The 16,785-nt window shown below is 53.1% G+C and overlaps 2 protein-coding genes across 3 annotated transcripts; both read left to right on the forward strand.

Moving 5' to 3' along the window:
* The first annotated feature begins 5,136 nt into the window (after nt 1-5,136).
* Nucleotides 5,137-11,674, forward strand: LOC111181116 (kallikrein-12). Of its 2 annotated transcripts, none has more exons than XM_089902197.1 (6): nt 5,137-6,771; nt 6,961-7,016; nt 7,467-7,626; nt 8,589-8,929; nt 9,719-9,852; nt 10,781-11,674. In XM_089902197.1, the coding sequence occupies exons 1-6, from the start codon at nt 6,743-6,745 to the stop codon at nt 10,934-10,936; spliced, it is 876 nt and encodes a 291-aa protein (XP_089758323.1). In that variant the 5' UTR covers nt 5,137-6,742; the 3' UTR covers nt 10,937-11,674. The 2 variants fall into 2 exon arrangements, with proteins under 2 accessions (XP_089758323.1, XP_089758324.1); XM_089902198.1 differs by having other exon boundaries at nt 5,138-6,771; nt 8,589-8,976; nt 10,781-10,896.
* Nucleotides 11,675-11,816: 142 nt separating this feature from the next.
* KLK11 (kallikrein related peptidase 11) lies at nt 11,817-16,727 on the forward strand. The gene is given in 6 exon segments (XM_089902213.1): nt 11,817-14,039; nt 14,480-14,645; nt 14,933-15,186; nt 15,189-15,266; nt 15,833-15,969; nt 16,387-16,727. Coding segments are annotated over 6 exon segments (828 nt in total). The 5' UTR covers nt 11,817-13,999; the 3' UTR covers nt 16,540-16,727.
* Nucleotides 16,728-16,785: the final 58 nt, after the last annotated feature.

Consider the following 16,785-nt stretch of genomic DNA (forward strand, 5'->3'; position numbering starts at 1 on the left):
TCTAGCGCTCATTAACAATGTCAACGCACAACACCAACTCAACTGTATTTCAACACCTCCCCACCCAAATACTCAATCTTGGCCTCATCTCCAGCCCCAACCCAGCTGGACTCTGTCAACAACATTATCCCCAGATCCCTCCCATCTACAGCTTAATTCTATCCCCAAAACCAACTCCAACCCCATCCTCACCCCAGGTCCATTCTCTTCCCCAAACTCACCTGCATTCCCGGCGTAGTCATCAGAGGCCCTCCCCCCACACCAACCACCATCTTAAACCCGACCACAAACTTTTCTTCCTAGTGTAGGGAAAAACCGTGAAAGACTTTAAGATGGACCCAACAGACGTCATCAATGGAAAACGAGGTGGGTTATCTGATTCTACGGGGTCTCAGCTTCTTTTACTGTCTTTGAGCTACTTTACAACTCTGTAAATGATAAATAGTGGGTAGTAGGGCAAATAATTCTCGTCCATAACCGTGCAAGTGAGTTTTGTCAGGAGGGAGTACAATTCTCTCCCCTCCATATAGAATAAGCCCGTTTAATTCACTTTAGCGCTTCTTATCGCCCGCGCACCGCAATGAAGAGCAGCCCCTGCTCACCGCAACTAGAGAAAGCCCGCGCGCAGCAACAAAGACCCAGGGCAGCCAAAAATAAATAATTAAAGAAAAAAAAAGAAGGGCCTTGTGCTAATGATAAGGTGCCACCAATGAATTCAGTTCCCTCCATCTGAGGATTAAGAAGTCTCTCAGTAAATGAATAAACTTAAAAAAAATAGAACCTACTTCAGCGGGTTCTTGGGAGGACTGAGTTAGTATGTGAGAGCGCTCACTAAGGAGAACGCCCGGTACTGAGTGAACGCTTGCTAAGTGGTTGCTGTCATTAGTATTATTGCTGTTCTTATTATTGATGTCATTGCTATGCTTCCTCCAAGGCCCCAGTGCCAGAGCAAGACACCTTGGGTGGCAGCTGTGTATTTGAGAGAATGAGAGGTAGCCGCCCAAATCCTTCCTGTGGAACAGAAAATAATGACATAGCTGAGATGGAGATTCTGACTGCCAACAAGACCTTAATTCAAGAAGGCCAGCCAGGTGGCAGGCTTCTCAGACCACCCTCCTCCCTGCCGTCTCCAGGGACTTTGCAGCCACACGCCCTCTCCTCCCTGTTTTTACCCAGGGGAGTTTTAAAATCCTGGGCAGGAAGGAATTTGGAGGCTGGTGGAGGGAGAGAGGAGGTGAAAAGACTGGGGAAGAGAACAAAGCAGAGAGAGGAGAGTCAAAGAGATAACAATACTTCCTGTCTTTGGTCCAGCAGATAAAGCCCTTTCATGTCATTTCCCCAAGGTCCCGGTTGGGGAAACGTCAGCTCCCCATTTTACAGAAGCGTAGACCTAGACTAAGGAAAATCCACCGGTGAGTTGAATCCATCCAGGCTGATGGAGACACATTCCTGCATTTCTCTTCTGAGACCCTCCTCAGGGGCATCCCCCTCAAGTCTGGAAGGAGGGTCCAGACCATGCTGAGCCACTGCCCGATTTGGGAGGCCTTGTTTAAGGGACGAGGCTGGACTTACCAGGCAAATGGGAACGATAGGCATATAAGCCCGCAGTTCCATTCTAACAAATTCAATGCTAAGATGAAAGAAGCAGACAGGCTGTGAGAGGGTTGAAGAGGCCGGAGACCCAGGTCAGGTTTTTTTGGAGGAAGGGATAATGAAGGATAATGTAGCCATCCCACAGAAATAGGATGGACTCCGCCATCCAAGAATTGGTTCAGATGTCATGATTCGTGATGCCCCACATGGGGACTTCCCTGGCGGTCCAGTGGTTGGGACTCCATGCTTTCACTGCAGCGGGGTGCAGGTTTTATCCCTGATCAGGGAATCAAGATCTCACATGCTGCACAGTGTGCGCCCCCTGGCCCCCCACCCAAAAGAAACAAACAATCAAACAAACAAAATAATGCCACAGCTGCAGCAAAGGATCCTTTCTGCCCCTGTGGGGTGACCACAGTTGGCACTGTGAGTGGGGGTCTAGATGGGACCACCACCTTGTCCACTGAAAAAAAACGCACAACCTAAAAGGTGGGAATTATGTTTTATTCAGCAGACATGCTGAGGACTTAAGCCCGGGAGACGGCCTCTCAGAGAGCTCTGAGGGACAGCTTCAAAGATAAGGGAGGAACCAGGATATATACTGGAGCTTTAGCAACAAAAGCCAGATAGTCGGGAACATCAAGAGATTAACGTTCATTAAAGAAAGTCAACAAACAAGCATCTCCAGTGAATGAATTTCATGCTTTTCTAGGTATGGGAAGATGCCAGAGTCTGGGCTCATTGAAATCATTCCTTTGATGTGCACCTCAGCTATGCAGGGCCACTATCCTGTTTTTCTCCATCCTGAATCCCGGCAGGGCGCACAGTCCTCGGTGGCTGAAGTGGCTGTCGATGGCTCGATGGCTGCAACGTCCTTTGTTTACTGGTATGGCAGGTGACACTTTTTGCCCACGACCTCCGAGGTCTTTCTCATCTTGCTGTCCAGATCATTGGCCCCGCGGCCATGCATTTTGAGCTGTGCTGCCTGCTGCTATATTTGCTGAGATCTAAGGAGACTCTGTTGTAAATTTAACAGACCTAAGTCAGAAGTTTCCATAGTTGGTGTTCAGGAACGGGGTATGGGGCCCTCCTTCAAGTGGCCCAGGGTTGTGCATCTCCAGCCGGGACCTTTGTGCCTCTCTCCTGCCCTGAGGTCGGAAGGTGGGACTCTGAGTTCCAACCCCTCCAATCAATTGGTTGGCTCCCCTAGCAGCCAGCCCCCATTTCCTCCCCCATCCTGTCACCTCATTAACATAAACTCAAATAGGGTTACTGGGATTTATTATGAAAAGCAAAAGAGGCTCATCTTTCCCCTACCACTTGGGAAATTCCAAGAGTTGGGTTTTTTTAAATAAATTAATTTATTTTATTTTTGGCTGTGTTGGGTCTTCGTTGCTACGCGCGGGCTTTCTCTAGTTGCGGTGAGCGGGGGTGGGCTTCTCACTGCGTTGGCTTCTCTTGTTGTGGAGCACGGGCTCTAGGCACGCAGGCTTCAGCAGTTGTGGCACGTGGGCTCAGTAGTTGTGGCGCACGGGCTTAGTTTCTCCGCGGCATGTGAGATCTTCCCAGATCAGGGATCGAACCCGTGTCCCCTGCATTGGCAGGCAGATTCTTAACCACTGCACCGCCAGGGAAGCCCCCAAGAGTTTTTTTTCGGTTTTTTTTTTTGCGGTATGCGGGCCTCTCACTGCTGTGGCCTCTCCCGTTGCGGAGCACAGCCTCCGGAGGCACAGGCTCAGTGGCCATGGCTCACTGGCCCAGCCGCTCTGTGGCATGTGGGATCCTCCCGGACCAGGGCACGAACCCGCGTCCCCTGCATCGGCAGGCAGACTCTAAACCACTGCGCCACCAGGGAAGCCCCCCCAAGAGTTTTTAAAAGCTCTGTGACCAGGACAGGTTGGTGGGGACAGATGGTGAGGTAGGTTTATATTGTCCAGGAGGCTGTTGGATGCACAGGAATGAAGCTGGGGAGAGACCTGAGAACCAACCTGCCCCAGATGACAGGTGAAACTGTCAGGTGTATACAATCAGTGCAGAGGACAAGGCTTAGGACAGAGCCCTGGGAACACCCTTGTTTGTACAGACACCAATGGAGGGAAAAAAAAAAAAAGGCCTATTAATGAAGGAGGCTGGGAAGGAGAGTCAGGAGAAGGAGGAAAACCAGAAATGCATGGTGTCCCAGAAGGAAACCCAGAGAAGGGGGGCCAGCCATGTTGAGTGCTGCCCAAAGGTTGAGTAAGACGGGGACAGGCAGGTGACTGTTGGATTGTTCAACATGGAAGTCTCTGGAGAACCAAAAAGACTGTGGCGTGGGTATGGGGTGCAAGCAGTGAGTAGATCTCCAGGGAGAAGTGTTGCTGGGAAGGATGGTAGGAAAACAAGGCAGTAACTGAGAGGGGGTGTGGACTGTGGGCTGTGATTCAACTCTGTGGCCCCAGCATCTCCCAGCAGATTATCAGGCCCACACAGCAAAATGTTTGCAGAGTGAATGAATGAATGAATGAATGAGACAGAAATAGAGTGAGAGAGAGGTGTAAAGGTAAACTGAAGACTACAGAAAAAAAGATTCTGTCATCCAAGTCAGCTTTGAGAATTCCTTCTTTTTTTTTTCTGCGGTACGCGGGTCTCTCACTGTTGTGGCCTCTCCTATTGCGGAGCACAGGCTCCGGACATGCAGGCTCAGCGGCCATGGCTCACGGGCCTAGCCGCTCTGCGGCATGTGGGATCTTCCCAGACCGGGGCAAGAACCTGCGTCCCCTGCATTGGCAGGAGGACTCTCAACCACTGCGCCACCAGGGAAGCCCCCCATCCATCTTTTATTGCCTTGTTTGAGGACCCCAAGAGGAAGTGGCAGGTAGACATTTAGCTTCCTCCCAGCCCCATTTTTTAAAAAATTTATTTTATTTATTTATTTTTGTCTGCGTTGGGTCTTCTTCGCTGAGCACGGGCTTTCTCTAGTTGCGGTGAGCGGGGGCTACTCTTGGTTACGGTGCACAGCTTCTCATTGCGGTGGCTTCTCTTGTTGTGGAGCACGGGCTCTAGGCGTGTGGGCTTCAGTAGTTGTGGCACGTGGGCTCAGTAGTTGTGGCACACGGGCTTAGTTGCTCCGCGGCATGTGGGATCTTCCCAGACCAGGGCTCGAACCCGTGTCCCCTGCACTGGCAGGCGGATTCTTAACCACTGCGCCACCAGGGAAGCCCTCAGTTAGTCATTCTTTTGCTCATTCACATATTTGGATAATGATTAACAATACAAGTTCTGGAGCCAGTCTGCCTCAGTTCAAACTCCAGTTCTGCCTCTTACCAGCTGTGTGACTTTGGGCAAGTGGCTCCATCTAGCTGTGTCTCAGCTTCCACACCTATGATGGTATCCATGCCCTGAGACATCACCCCATGTGTTGGGATGCCTGAGTTGTCTTTAGGGAATGGGCTTCATGGTGAGCTTATGATGGCGCCCAAGAGGAAAGCATGAGATACAGGGACCTGAGCGCTCCAGGGGCTCCCTGGATGAGGTGGCAAAGGTGCTCAGAGCTTTTTCTGAAAGCAGGAGGTCTGTCCTCTTTGAGTCTCCAGCTACAAAAAGGGATTGATTGACTTTATCCAGAAGCCACAAGCCGCAAGTCTGTGTGTCAAAAGAGAACCGCTAAGCAGTCATTCCCCACCCCCACTCCCTGCCGCCCCGGGCAACCACTAACCTGCTTTCTGTCTCCACCAATTGGCCTTTTCCGGATATTTCATATAAATGGGATCATACGGTTTGTGGGCCTTTATGACGGGCTTCTTTCACTCCACATAGTGTTCTCAAGGTTCGTCCACGTGTAGCACACATCAGTACTTTGTTCCTTTTGTAGCTGAATAATACTCCATAGCACGGACAGACCACCTTTTATTTGTCCATCCATCATTTGATACACATCAGTTTAAAGGCTATGGGGTCTCCTTTGGGGGTGACGAACATGGTCTGGAATTAGTCGGTGGTGATGGTAGCATAACACTGTAAGTGCAGTGGAATTCACGGCGTTGTAGACTTTAAAATGGTTCGAAGGCTGGATTTTATGTTATATAAATTTTACTTCCAAAAAAAAAATAAAAAGATAAGAGGAGAAAGAGAGGGATTCTGTCCTGAGTCTCTTTCACTCTCCCTCTCTCTGTTTCCTGTCCCCTGTCTCTCTTTCTCAGTGGATGTCCCTATGCAAAAAACTTTCATGCAGTTAGATAAATCGACCTCCTAAGACCTGTGCTCTGAATTTCAAAACTTCAATTAGAACCAAGCTTCCTTGGATCTCAGTTTGGAAACTCCTCTGTCTCCCCTATTTTGTTTTTGGTTTTTTATTTTGTGGTACACAGGCCGCTCACTGTTGTGGCCTCTCCTGTTGCGGAGCACAGGCTCCGGACGCGCAGGCTCAGCGGCCATGGCTCACGGGCCCTGCCGCTCCGCGGCATGTGGGATCCTCCCGGACCGGGGCATGAACCCACGGCCCCTGCATCGGCAGGCGGACTCTCAACCACTGCGCCACCAGGGAAGCCCTGTCTCCCTTATTTTGAAACCTCTTCCCTTTCCTCCTCTTCTGTCTCAGGCTCTCTCTGCCCTTGGTTTCCTTGACTCTCACTTCCACCCTGTTGCCTCTTCCATGAAACACTCAGGGAGGAGTCCAGGTATCTACCTGCCCCACTCTCCCTGAGGCTTCATTACAGGAGTTGCGGAAGGTCCCAGATCACCTTGCGTCATTGGCCTCAGGGCTGCTGGCTAGTTTGCAGAGGAGGGGAGAAGGAGAGGGCCTGGGTCTTCCCTCCAGAGCCATACTGGGGCCCCCGCCCCCCTCCATTTAACTGTAAATCTCACTAATTGTCATTAGCCAAGAAGAGTTTCTACCTGATTAGAGGGTGTCCCGCCCCATGTCTACCTTGTCTCCTTCCCTCAACCCATAAATCGCATGAGCTGGGACAAAGAGTTAAAAGCTGTATCAGCTGCTGGTCTGGGACAGACAGACGGAAGGAAGAAGACAGGTGGTGCAGCGTGACAGGTGGCTGAGAGGCCAGGTGAACAGTAGGAGAGTTGCCTGACAGGGTGGCTGGCAGATGAAAAGACAAGCAGGCAGGTGGCCAGACAGATAGCAGAGAGACCGACAGGCTGAGATTGCAACAGTCACATGGAGGAACCGGCAGGCGGAGAAGCAAGGTGAGCAGGGGGCAGTCCAACACCAGTGAAGGGGTAACGCTCGGGGATTGGGTACAGAGAGGAATGAGCCTGTGGACCATCCCCTTCTCGTGGAATTGCTGGTGGAAGGGGAGGAGAAAGGGAGGGTCCACTTGACAGGGAAAAGGAGGGTCCAGTTGCCATCTCTGAGATGCCTCACCTTTTCCCCAGAACCTGGAAGTGGACCACCATGGTGTCCAGCACCTTTTTTCTCCTGTGCTTGATTGGTGAGTTCCCCAGAAGGCAAGGAACCCTCATGAGGATGCCTGGCACTAAGGAGGGGAGGGAGGCTGGCTGACTCTATGCCTCCATTCACCTCCATCTCCAGGGGTCCTATGCACCTCGCTCTCCCTGTATCTTCCGATCCATCTCCCCTCTGTCTCTCCCTGTCACTATGTCTCTGTCCTTTCTCTCTGAATCTCTGTTTCGCTTATCTTTAAGCATCTCTCTCTCTTCCTCTTTGTGTCCTTTGGGTGTTTCACTGTGTCTTTATATATCACTGGGTCTGTGTCTCCCTGCCTGTGACTCTCTCTCTCTCTCTCTCTCTCTCTCTCTCTCTCCCTCTCTTGGTTTCTTTCTCTTGCCTCTTTTTTGTTCTTTCTGTATCTCTCTTTCTATCTGATCCACAGTCTCTAGGTTCCTGACTCTGTCTCTCTGGCCCATGCCATTGTCCTCAGGGCTCAGCCACGAGGGCACACAGAAGGTTTTTAAAGGCACGGAGTGTATCCCTCGCTCACAGCCTTGGCAGGTGGGGCTGTTTGAAGGTACACAGCTGCGCTGTGGGGGAGTCCTCATCGACCGCCGGTGGGTTCTCACAGCTGCTCACTGCAGCAACAGGTAAGCCCCCCACTTGGGTCCCTGCTTGGGTGATGGGGAGGGTAGTGCTGGGGGGAGGGGGCTCACAGGAGTAAGGAGATGGTCCTGCAACAAGAGGGTCTGAGGTTAGACAAGAAGTAGGACTTCTTCACAATGGGCCTGGGGTGGACCTGGGTGGGGATCGGTGGGGTGGAGGTCAGGGGAGGGTCCTGGAATCTGCCCACCCACCCCCAATGTTCCCTCATGTCCCCCTTCCTTCCCATACGGTGTCCCCAGTTCAGCATCTCCTGACCCAGTCTGAGCTGGGGACCCATGTCTGACCCAAACGCTTTGTGCAGCTTCAGAGGTCACATCTGGCGCCTCTCTGGGCCTCAGTGGTCCCATCTGTAAAATGAGGTCAGAGGTCACATCTGGCGCCTCTCTGGGCCTCAGTGGTCCCATCTGTAAAATGAGGTCAGAGGTCACATCTGGCGCCTCTCTGGGCCTCAGTGGTCCCATCTGTAAAATGAGGGGATTGGGATTTGTAGGTCTGATGCTCTGGATTCATTTTCTTTTTCCAAAAGGGAAGTTTCAGACACGGAGAGACAGAGATATTTGGGGACAGGGAGGGACACCAGCAGGACAGAGTCCACTCATTATTCCCCCATTCATTTAGTTGACAGTGTTGATGGCCCAGGCCACCTGCTGGGTGGTGGGAACAGGGCAGTGAATAGGACTAATGGATGTCCCTGCCCCCATGGCCATCACCAGCTAAGAGAATCAGAAAGTGACACAGATGCGGTAGCATGGAGAGGAGAAATAGGACCAACACTAGAAATGGAAAGATGGCAATGGAAATAGAGGCCAAGAGGTGGGAAGAGACAAAGAGAATGAGAGCAAGGGAATCAACAACCATCAAGGTGCAGAGCAGCAGAGAGAGGCAGGCGGGTCTGGGAGCCCCAGGCCAGCCCACCCTGCCCCTGCTGAGCCTCGGTGACCCCCAGCAGGCACTGGCTGAGCCTGGGGGAACACAGCCTCAGCCAGATGGACTGGACCAAACAGATCCGGCACAGTGGCCTCTCCGTGACCCACCCTGGCTACCAGGCAGCCCTGCAGAACCAAGACAATGACCTCCGGCTTCTGCAACTGGGCATCCCTGTTCTCTTGACCCGCAGCATCCAGCCCCTGCCCCTGCCCACGACCTGTGCAGTGGCTGGCACCAAGTGCCACATCTCGGGCTGGGGCACCACCAACCACACAAGGAATAAGGGGGTCCTGGGGTCAGGGGTCACGATTGGCAAAAGTTTGCGGCATAGGGAGTCACGTCATCTCAGAGGAAGGATGGGTAAAGTGTCACACATCAGGATTCATGCTTTAGGGTCTGAGATCATGGTGCGTAGGGGTCTTGGGAGTTAAAGAGGTTAAGTGGTTGTGTATGGAGTTAGGAGTCATGGGTCAGAGATGTGGTTAGAGGTCAGAGTGATGTTATCAGACTGGATGGAGCAAAAGACATATGTAAATAGGATCTTGGGGTCATGGGTCAGGTACTCTGATGTTAGTCATTGTAGAGTTGAGGTCATGGGATCCAGATGTTGGCCACAATCCGAGGATGGAAATTGGGATTCGATCAAGGATCACTGGTCTGGGACTGGAAGCCACAGGGCTTGGTGTGTGGAGGTAGAGGTTAGGGGTCATGGAGTCTGGAGTCAAATAAACTAGGATCAGAGGTCACTTTGGAGGATTCAGAGCTGAGGTTGGAGGTTAAGGTGAAAACAAGGAACATGGGGCCAAGAGACAGAGAGAAGACATGAGAACAAGTTGGGATCAAAGGGCAATAAGATTGAAGGTCAAAGGTCACAGTAGCTGGGATTGAAGGAGGAAGCCAGGTCTGGATTCACTGTATCTGAGTCGTAGGCTAAAGGTCAGGGAGACGGGGCCAATGAATTGAAATCAAGAGCTACTGTGTAATCAAGTCATAATCTGAAATTTAGAGCTTGGAGGATTGTAGTGGAGGTCATAGGGAGGGGGTGGGGTATAGACTTGTATTGGGTTTCCTTGAGAAGAGGGATGTGCCCTTTTTGGGGAGATGAGGGAAGCTTTGGGGGATCCTGCAGCATCCATCTTCCATCCCCAGACCAGTTGTCAGACCGACTCCAATGCCTTAACCTCTCTATCGTCTCTAACGCCACCTGCCGGGCAGCGTTCCCCGGGAGAATCACGGACAACATGGTGTGTGCAGGCGGCATCGCTGGGGAGGATGCCTGCCAGGTGAGCGACTGCAGGCAACATTCGGGACAGAAAGTAGGGGAGGGAGAATTGGAGAGGTGGGGAAGGGGGAGAAGGTAAGTCAGGGAAAGGAGATGGGGAGAGAGATAAGGTCAGAAAGAAGAGGAGGTACAGGATGCGGGAGGGAGAGCCAGGGAGTGGAGGACAGAGAGAGGGAGGGCAGAAACAGAGAAGGAAAGATGGGTGGGGCACAAAGGGAGGGAGAGGAAGAGACAAAGACGATGGGGGAGGGAAAGAGGCAGCCGGCATTTGGAGCTCAGGCAGGTAGCCGGCTGTCTCTCCAGTTCTGAGTCTTCCCCATACCATCCAGTTGGTGCTGGCCCAAGTAAGACTGAGAGATTCCAGGATGGAGGAGGAAAGGGGGCTGGAGGACTCTCTCCCCCTGTAATTCTGCTACCTTATCCTCTCGGTCCTTCACAGAGGAGGCTGCCCCTCCCTACTGGCCAGGGCCCCAGCCACAGTCTTGGAAAGAACTCTTAAGGAGTCCCGCCCTCCTTCTCTAGAATTGGTCACTGGTACCGGTGCTCTCCTCCCTCATTGGTCAGGGTCCCAGCCATTTTCCTTGACACGGAGTCCCGTCCTCCTTCGCTGGGATTGGTCACTGGTGCCTGTGCTCTCTTCCCCCATTGGTCAGGGCCCACCCATTGTCCTTGAGGGAACCCTCTACCCAGCATAGAGCCCGCCCTCCTTCCCTGGCGTTGGCCCCTAGGGACAGTGTGTTCTTCTCTATTAGTTAGTCATTGCTGTTGTCCTCTGGGAACTTGTGTGTTCTTTTTTCTCTGCTGACGAGGCTTGGAGCCACGGTCCTCAAGGCCCAGGAATGGGTGAGGGGGCAGGAGGCTGTGGAGAGGAAAACTGGAAAAGGATTTCTCCCATATTCAGACCATGCTCCTTCTCCTCTGCCTTCCAGAGTGACTCTGGGGGTCCCCTAGTATGCAGAGGAGTCCTTCAGGGTCTGGTGTCCTGGGGATTCGTGGAGCCTTGTGGGCAAGAAGGAATCCCAGGGGTCTACACCAATATTTGCAAATACGTGGACTGGATCCGGATGGTCATGAGGAACAACTGACCTGCTCCCTCCACCTTCATGCCTCAGCTTGGGGGCCACTCTGACCCTCAGAGTGCCAATACCTCCTCCATCATCACCCCCAGCTCCCACTCTTCTTGGACTGGGGATCTTCTTCCTGGAACTCCAACTCCAGCCAGCCCTTCTAAGACCCATGGTTGGGGGAGGAGGGAGTATACAACTATCTGGAATAAATATAACTGGAGGAGGGGCAGTGTCTGTCTGTTTGATCCCCCTGCTGGTTGAGATTGGAGGGAGAGTTACCCATCAGTTACCCTACCCACAGGTGTAGAAATAGAGATCAGAGAGGGTGAGGGTTTTCCCTCAGGGGCCACACAGGAATGGACTAGAGAAAGTTACTTATAACAGTAAAAAATTAAGGCCATTTTTCTCCATCTGCCGCAACAGGAACACTGCCTAGAGCTTATAAGCTGAAATGCGGGAGGGGTGTGTGTGGACAGGATTGTTGGCTGCAAAATACCAAATGAAAACTGCAAAATCAAAATCCACTACTATTTAATTGTGTCTATAAAACGTAACATTCTTCCAACTAGCCAACTGCAACTTGGCTCAGCTGGAGTTGAGCACGTATTATACTTAATGTGGGGTGCGGGTTTGCTTTAATACATCTGCAATGATGGAGGGTGGGGTGCAGCCTTGGAAAGCAAGAGGACCCAGCCTAGGTCTAAAAATAGTTCTGCCCACCTCTCAGCTTCTGTCTTCACAGCCTCTCCAGGAGTTGGAAAGAGAATTTCTTCTCCTCAATGAATGGAAGGGAAATTTGAGGTGGGAGAGGGTGAGGGGTGACTGTGGCAGCTGTGGGAGCATTTGCTGACTGCCTATTGTACTTGGCTCTCCTGGAGTCATCATCCCAACCCCCTGAGGCAGGGCTGTCACCCCCATCTCACAGATGAAGAAACTGAGCCTCGCCGGGGTGGAGTCTCTCGTCCCACATCACTGTGGTAGGAAGAGGCAGTGCCGGGGTCTGGGGCCAGGGCTGGCTGCTGTGAGAACCCAGGCCTACCCCGTAGTCTTTTTTTTTTTTTTTTTAATGTGGTATGTGGGCCTCTCACTGTTGTGGCCTCTCCCGTTGTGGAGCACAGGCTCCGGACGCTCAGGCTCAGCGGCCATGGCTCACAGGCCCAGCCGCTCCGCGGCACGTGGGATCTTCCCGGACCGGGGCACGAACCCGTGTCCCCTGCATCGGCAGGCGGACTCTCAACCACTGCGCCACCAGGGAGGTCCCTACCCCGTAGTCTTGCTTCACATCTCGTTAGGGGAGAGAGGAGGGTAAGACAGAGGGAGAACTAACTGATAACAAACAAGCTGGGAGAAGTAGGGATCGTCACTTGAGTTCTGCAGACGAGGAAATTGAGTTGGCTCAGATTTGGGAAGTCATCGGACCTACGTCACACAGCAAGTAAGTGCCACAGTGGGATTCTGAGGACCCTGGGGTCCTGGCAGCCTAAGAGGCTGGCAGAAGGCAGTGGAGGGAAGGGTCGCCAGAGAAGTAAAGCCCCAGAGGAGCTCTGGGGGTTGTGGTACCTGCCCAGGGCTGACTTCCCTTTCCTGGGCCTTGAATCCCACAGGCCCCAACCTGCCTTCCCCACCCTCCTGCCTGCCCCTTCGGCTGGCAGCAGCCCCACCTGTGTGACGTCCCAGTCCCCCCACCCCGCTCCTTGGAGTGATGAAGGGAGGGGCCAGAAGGGGCCAGGGTCCCACCTGGGCTCGGGCTGTGGGGAGGGAGGGGCTGGGAGATGAGGATGGAGAGGGATTTAGACACAGAAGTGAAGGGAGGGAGAGAAAGAGACGGGGATGGAGGCAGGCAGAGACAGAGACACAAAGAAAGATATAAAGCATTAGAGGAGATGTGCAGAGAGACACTGGGAGAGAAGAACAGAGTTAGACAAAGAGAAAAAGGCCCAGATATACATAGGAACAGAAAGAAAAATGACACACACACACATACACACAAAGAATTATAGAAATGTGGGAGAGGTAAAGAGAGACAGGGAAGGATGCAGACAGACGGACGGACACAGAGGTGTGGGGAAACAGAGAAGCAGAGAGAAGAGGGGTTTGGGGAGGTGACAGTGACAGGTGGGCAGCACCTCCAAGGCCCAGGGCTGGCCTGGGGAGGGCTCCCACACACCCGGCCCCCAGGGCAGTAAGGCAGGGTTGGGAAGCCCAGTCATCCTGGGCCTGTGGGGGAGGGGGTGTGTGGTGAGGGGGCACCCCTGCCTGCTCGCTTTCCTGGTGCCTCCCGCTCCGAGACCCAGCCTGCCGCGTCTGCCACCACTGCCAGGGCCCCAGAGCTCCAGCCCCAGAGCCCGTGAGTCCAGAAGGGAAGGGAGGGCTCCCCTCCAGGGGCCGAGTGTGCCAGGCCTCAGCCCCAGCATCATTTCTCCTTCTGCTCTGTACTTCTCGGGGTGGGGGATTGTGTCTCTCTGCCTTGATCTGCATCTCCAGCAGCAGCCTCCCAACCTCAGTGTCCTGCAGCCCCACCTTCCGTCACTGCGTCCAACCCTCCAGCCCCACTCCCGCTGGCCAGGGCAGCTAAGGGCACTGGCCCTTCCAGTGATCAGCCCTTCTCTGCCTCACTGTTCTTCAAAGGGGCAGGGGTTCAGCAGGGCGGGGGCCAGAATGATGTCCCAGGCTGAGCCCCCTACTGTACCCCAGGTAGCCTTCAAAGGGCTCATATCACCCTGGCGTGGTTACTGAATGGAGCCTGGTTCCCTTTATCCTCCCACCCCAAGTTGCTGGGCCCCAGGTCTCACGTGGGCAATGCCTTCCCAGCAACTTGGGTATGAGAGGCTGTAACCGGGATTAGGCCCCTGCAAGGCCACCCTCCATACCAAAGATTTATTTTAAAAGTTTGGAGGTTGGGATGCTGTGTGAGCCAAGGGATTCCTCACACCTGGTTGTTTCTCCCTGGGGGGAGCCGGAGCAGGCACGGGGGAGAGAGAGGGCGTGAACCAGCCCTAAGTCTCCCCATGGAGTGATTTGGCCCCTTGTCCCTCCTTGTTCCCAGAAGAACCTGGGGCCTGCCCTGCCCCCCTCCAGGCCATGATGATTCTGCAATTAATCATGTTTGCTCTGGTGACAGGTACGGTGGAGATGGGGATGGGCAGGGGTATCCCTCTCAAATCTCTAGGATTCCCAACCCTCTATGTCTAGACAATGACGGGGCTGATATTAAAAATATAGAACAACCATAGGGCATCTGAATGGATATATGAGCCATAACAAGGTCCTGGATGCCCCTTGCCTTCTAAAGGTGTAATCTCTTTAGAGCTAGAATGGGGAGAGGTCCAAGAGGGTCCCAGAGGAGGGACCGGGGCAGCTGGGGTGGTGTGGGAGACATTCAAAGAGCTCAGGAAAGTGGCTACTGACCGACGGGTGTGGAAGGATTTCAATCATGTAATACCCAGCCTGTCCATTCAGTGCGTCCCCATAGGACACCAGGCTATGGTCCTCCCCCCCGCCGCCCCATTTCTGGGAGTCGTCTCATGGCTGAGCCCCCTCTTTTGCCCTCACCCTCTCTAGGACATGTAGGGGGAGAGACCAGGATCAATAAAGGATATGAGTGCTCTCCTCATTCCCAGCCGCCCTGGCAGGCGGCTTTGTTCCAGAAGACACAGCTGCTCTGTGGGGCAACCCTCATCGCCCTCAAATGTCTACTGACAGCAGCCCACTGCCACAAGCCATGAGTGCGGGGGCAGGGGCGGGGCTGGGAAGGGGCTGGAGATGGAGAGGTGGATAGAGAAGGGCTTGGGGATGGGGAGAATGTGTATGGGGTGGGGAAAGTGGGGTCAGAGACGGGCACTGATGGTGGGATTGGGTTGGGATTGAAGATGGAAGGATGAATGATGTTGGAACTGGCATGGTGTTGGGAATGGGGTTGGATGCTGGGCTGGCGATAAGGTTTTGGTGGGAGATGGGGATGAGTTTGGAAGTGGAGCTATGTTTCTTCATTCTCTTCATCTCGCCCCCCCCCCCACAATGTCACTCTCCATTTCCTGTCTCTCCTTCCCCTTCCATCTCTGACCACCATCTCTCTCACTTCAACTGATATGTAGCTCATCTGGGAGAACACAACCTCCAGTGACGGGATGGCTGTGAGCGCACCCGAGCAGCCACTGAGTCCTTCCCCCACCCAGACTTCAACAGTAGCCTGCCCAACAAAGCCCACTGTGATGACATCACGCTCCTGAATATGGCGGCCCCAGCCTTCGTCATCTGGGCCGTGCGACCCACAGGGTGTCATCACACTGTATCACTGCTGGCACCCGCTGCCTCATTTCCGCCTGGGGCACCACGTCCAGCCCCCAGTGTAGGGGCTGCAGAGAGGAGCATGATGGGGTGTGGGGCGGGGGAAGGTGTTTATGATTGTGGAAGGAAATAGGGAACCAGAGGAACCTTCAAAGATGAGATTCATAGTGATACAAGAGGGTGCTACCTGGAGGTGTCAATAGTGGGATAAGTTGAAAGGAAGAGTGGAAAAGTAAGGGCTGGGGAGGGCGGAGACAAAGGTTTGGGCCTTGGATTCAGGCAGACATGATGTGCAATTTCAGATCCACAGCCTGCTAGTTGTAGGTCCTTAGGCAAGTCTCTGAACCTTGGTTTTCTTCTCTATAAAATGAGCATAATCACATCCACCTACTAGAGCTGGATTACACATAATGTTCATAGAGCAACTGGCGTAAAGAATTTTACTTGATAGCGTTACTGTTGCTATGGTTACAAGCAGAGAGGTGAGTTGACTGCAAGCAAGAAGGACAGGAACTGGATTCAGGGCAAGGTCCCTGGTTCTCTGCTGGGTTCAGAGCAAGCCCTGCAGTGTGGGGAAGGGGAACAAAGGGATCTAATTTTCTGTACCCCCTCATGTCATTTCTACAGTGCACCGTCCCCATACCTGGCGATGTGCCAACATCACCATCTTCGAACACAAGTTGTGTGAGGACGCCTACCCTGGGAACATCACAGACACCATGGGATGTGCCAGCGTTCGAGAAGAGGGCAAGGACTCCTGCCAGGTCAGAGGGCAGGGCTTGGGTCTCCAATCACATTTCCATTCCCATCTCCAACCTCAACCATGTCTTCATCTACATCCACAATCTCATCCCCAACCTCAATGCCACTTCCCCCTGCAACCCCAAATCCATCTCCACTCCCAGGTCCCATTTCTAACATAAACACAATTCCCAGCTCCATTCCCAGTCCCACCCCTATTTCCAACCGTAACCATCCCCAAATCAATTTTCGACCCTAACCCCATCTTTGTTCTCACCCATAACTCTAACCTCATCCTCAATCCCATTGCCAACCCCATTTCAACCTCCACCTCACTTTCAACACAATTCCCCCCTCCTCCCTAACACCATGTCCAACCCTCTCCCCTCTCCTGAGGCCTCCCCTCCTCTCTGACTGGTTCTCTTCCTCCCCATCTCCAGGGTGATTCTGGGGGCCCACTGGTCTATAATGGGTCTCTTCAAGGCATCATCTCCTGGGGCCATGATCCATGTGCTGTCAGCAGAAAGCCCAGGGTTTACACAAAGGTCTGCAAATATGTGGACCGGATCCAGAAGACTATAGAGAACAATTAGCCAGGACCAGCTCATCACGGCCCAATCACCCGATCCCTACTTGGTACCTGTTCATTCTGTTAATAATGAAGCCTGAGCCAGGACCCCTTTATATACTTTTCTGGGGGACTTCTTGACTATGAGAGATGCTGTACCTTAATAATTAATTTGGAGTTTGGAGTTAGGAGACCTGGGTTCTCCTCCTGCCTCATACTAACTTGTGACTCTGGGAGTGAAAATAGTTGTTTGGTTCACTGTTGTACCTCC

This window comes from Delphinapterus leucas, chromosome 20, assembly GCF_059928025.1.
Source record: "Delphinapterus leucas isolate spDelLeu-1000000601 "Yukka" chromosome 20, BTC_Dleu_Yukka2, whole genome shotgun sequence".
NCBI classification, from domain to species: domain Eukaryota; kingdom Metazoa; phylum Chordata; class Mammalia; order Artiodactyla; family Monodontidae; genus Delphinapterus; species Delphinapterus leucas.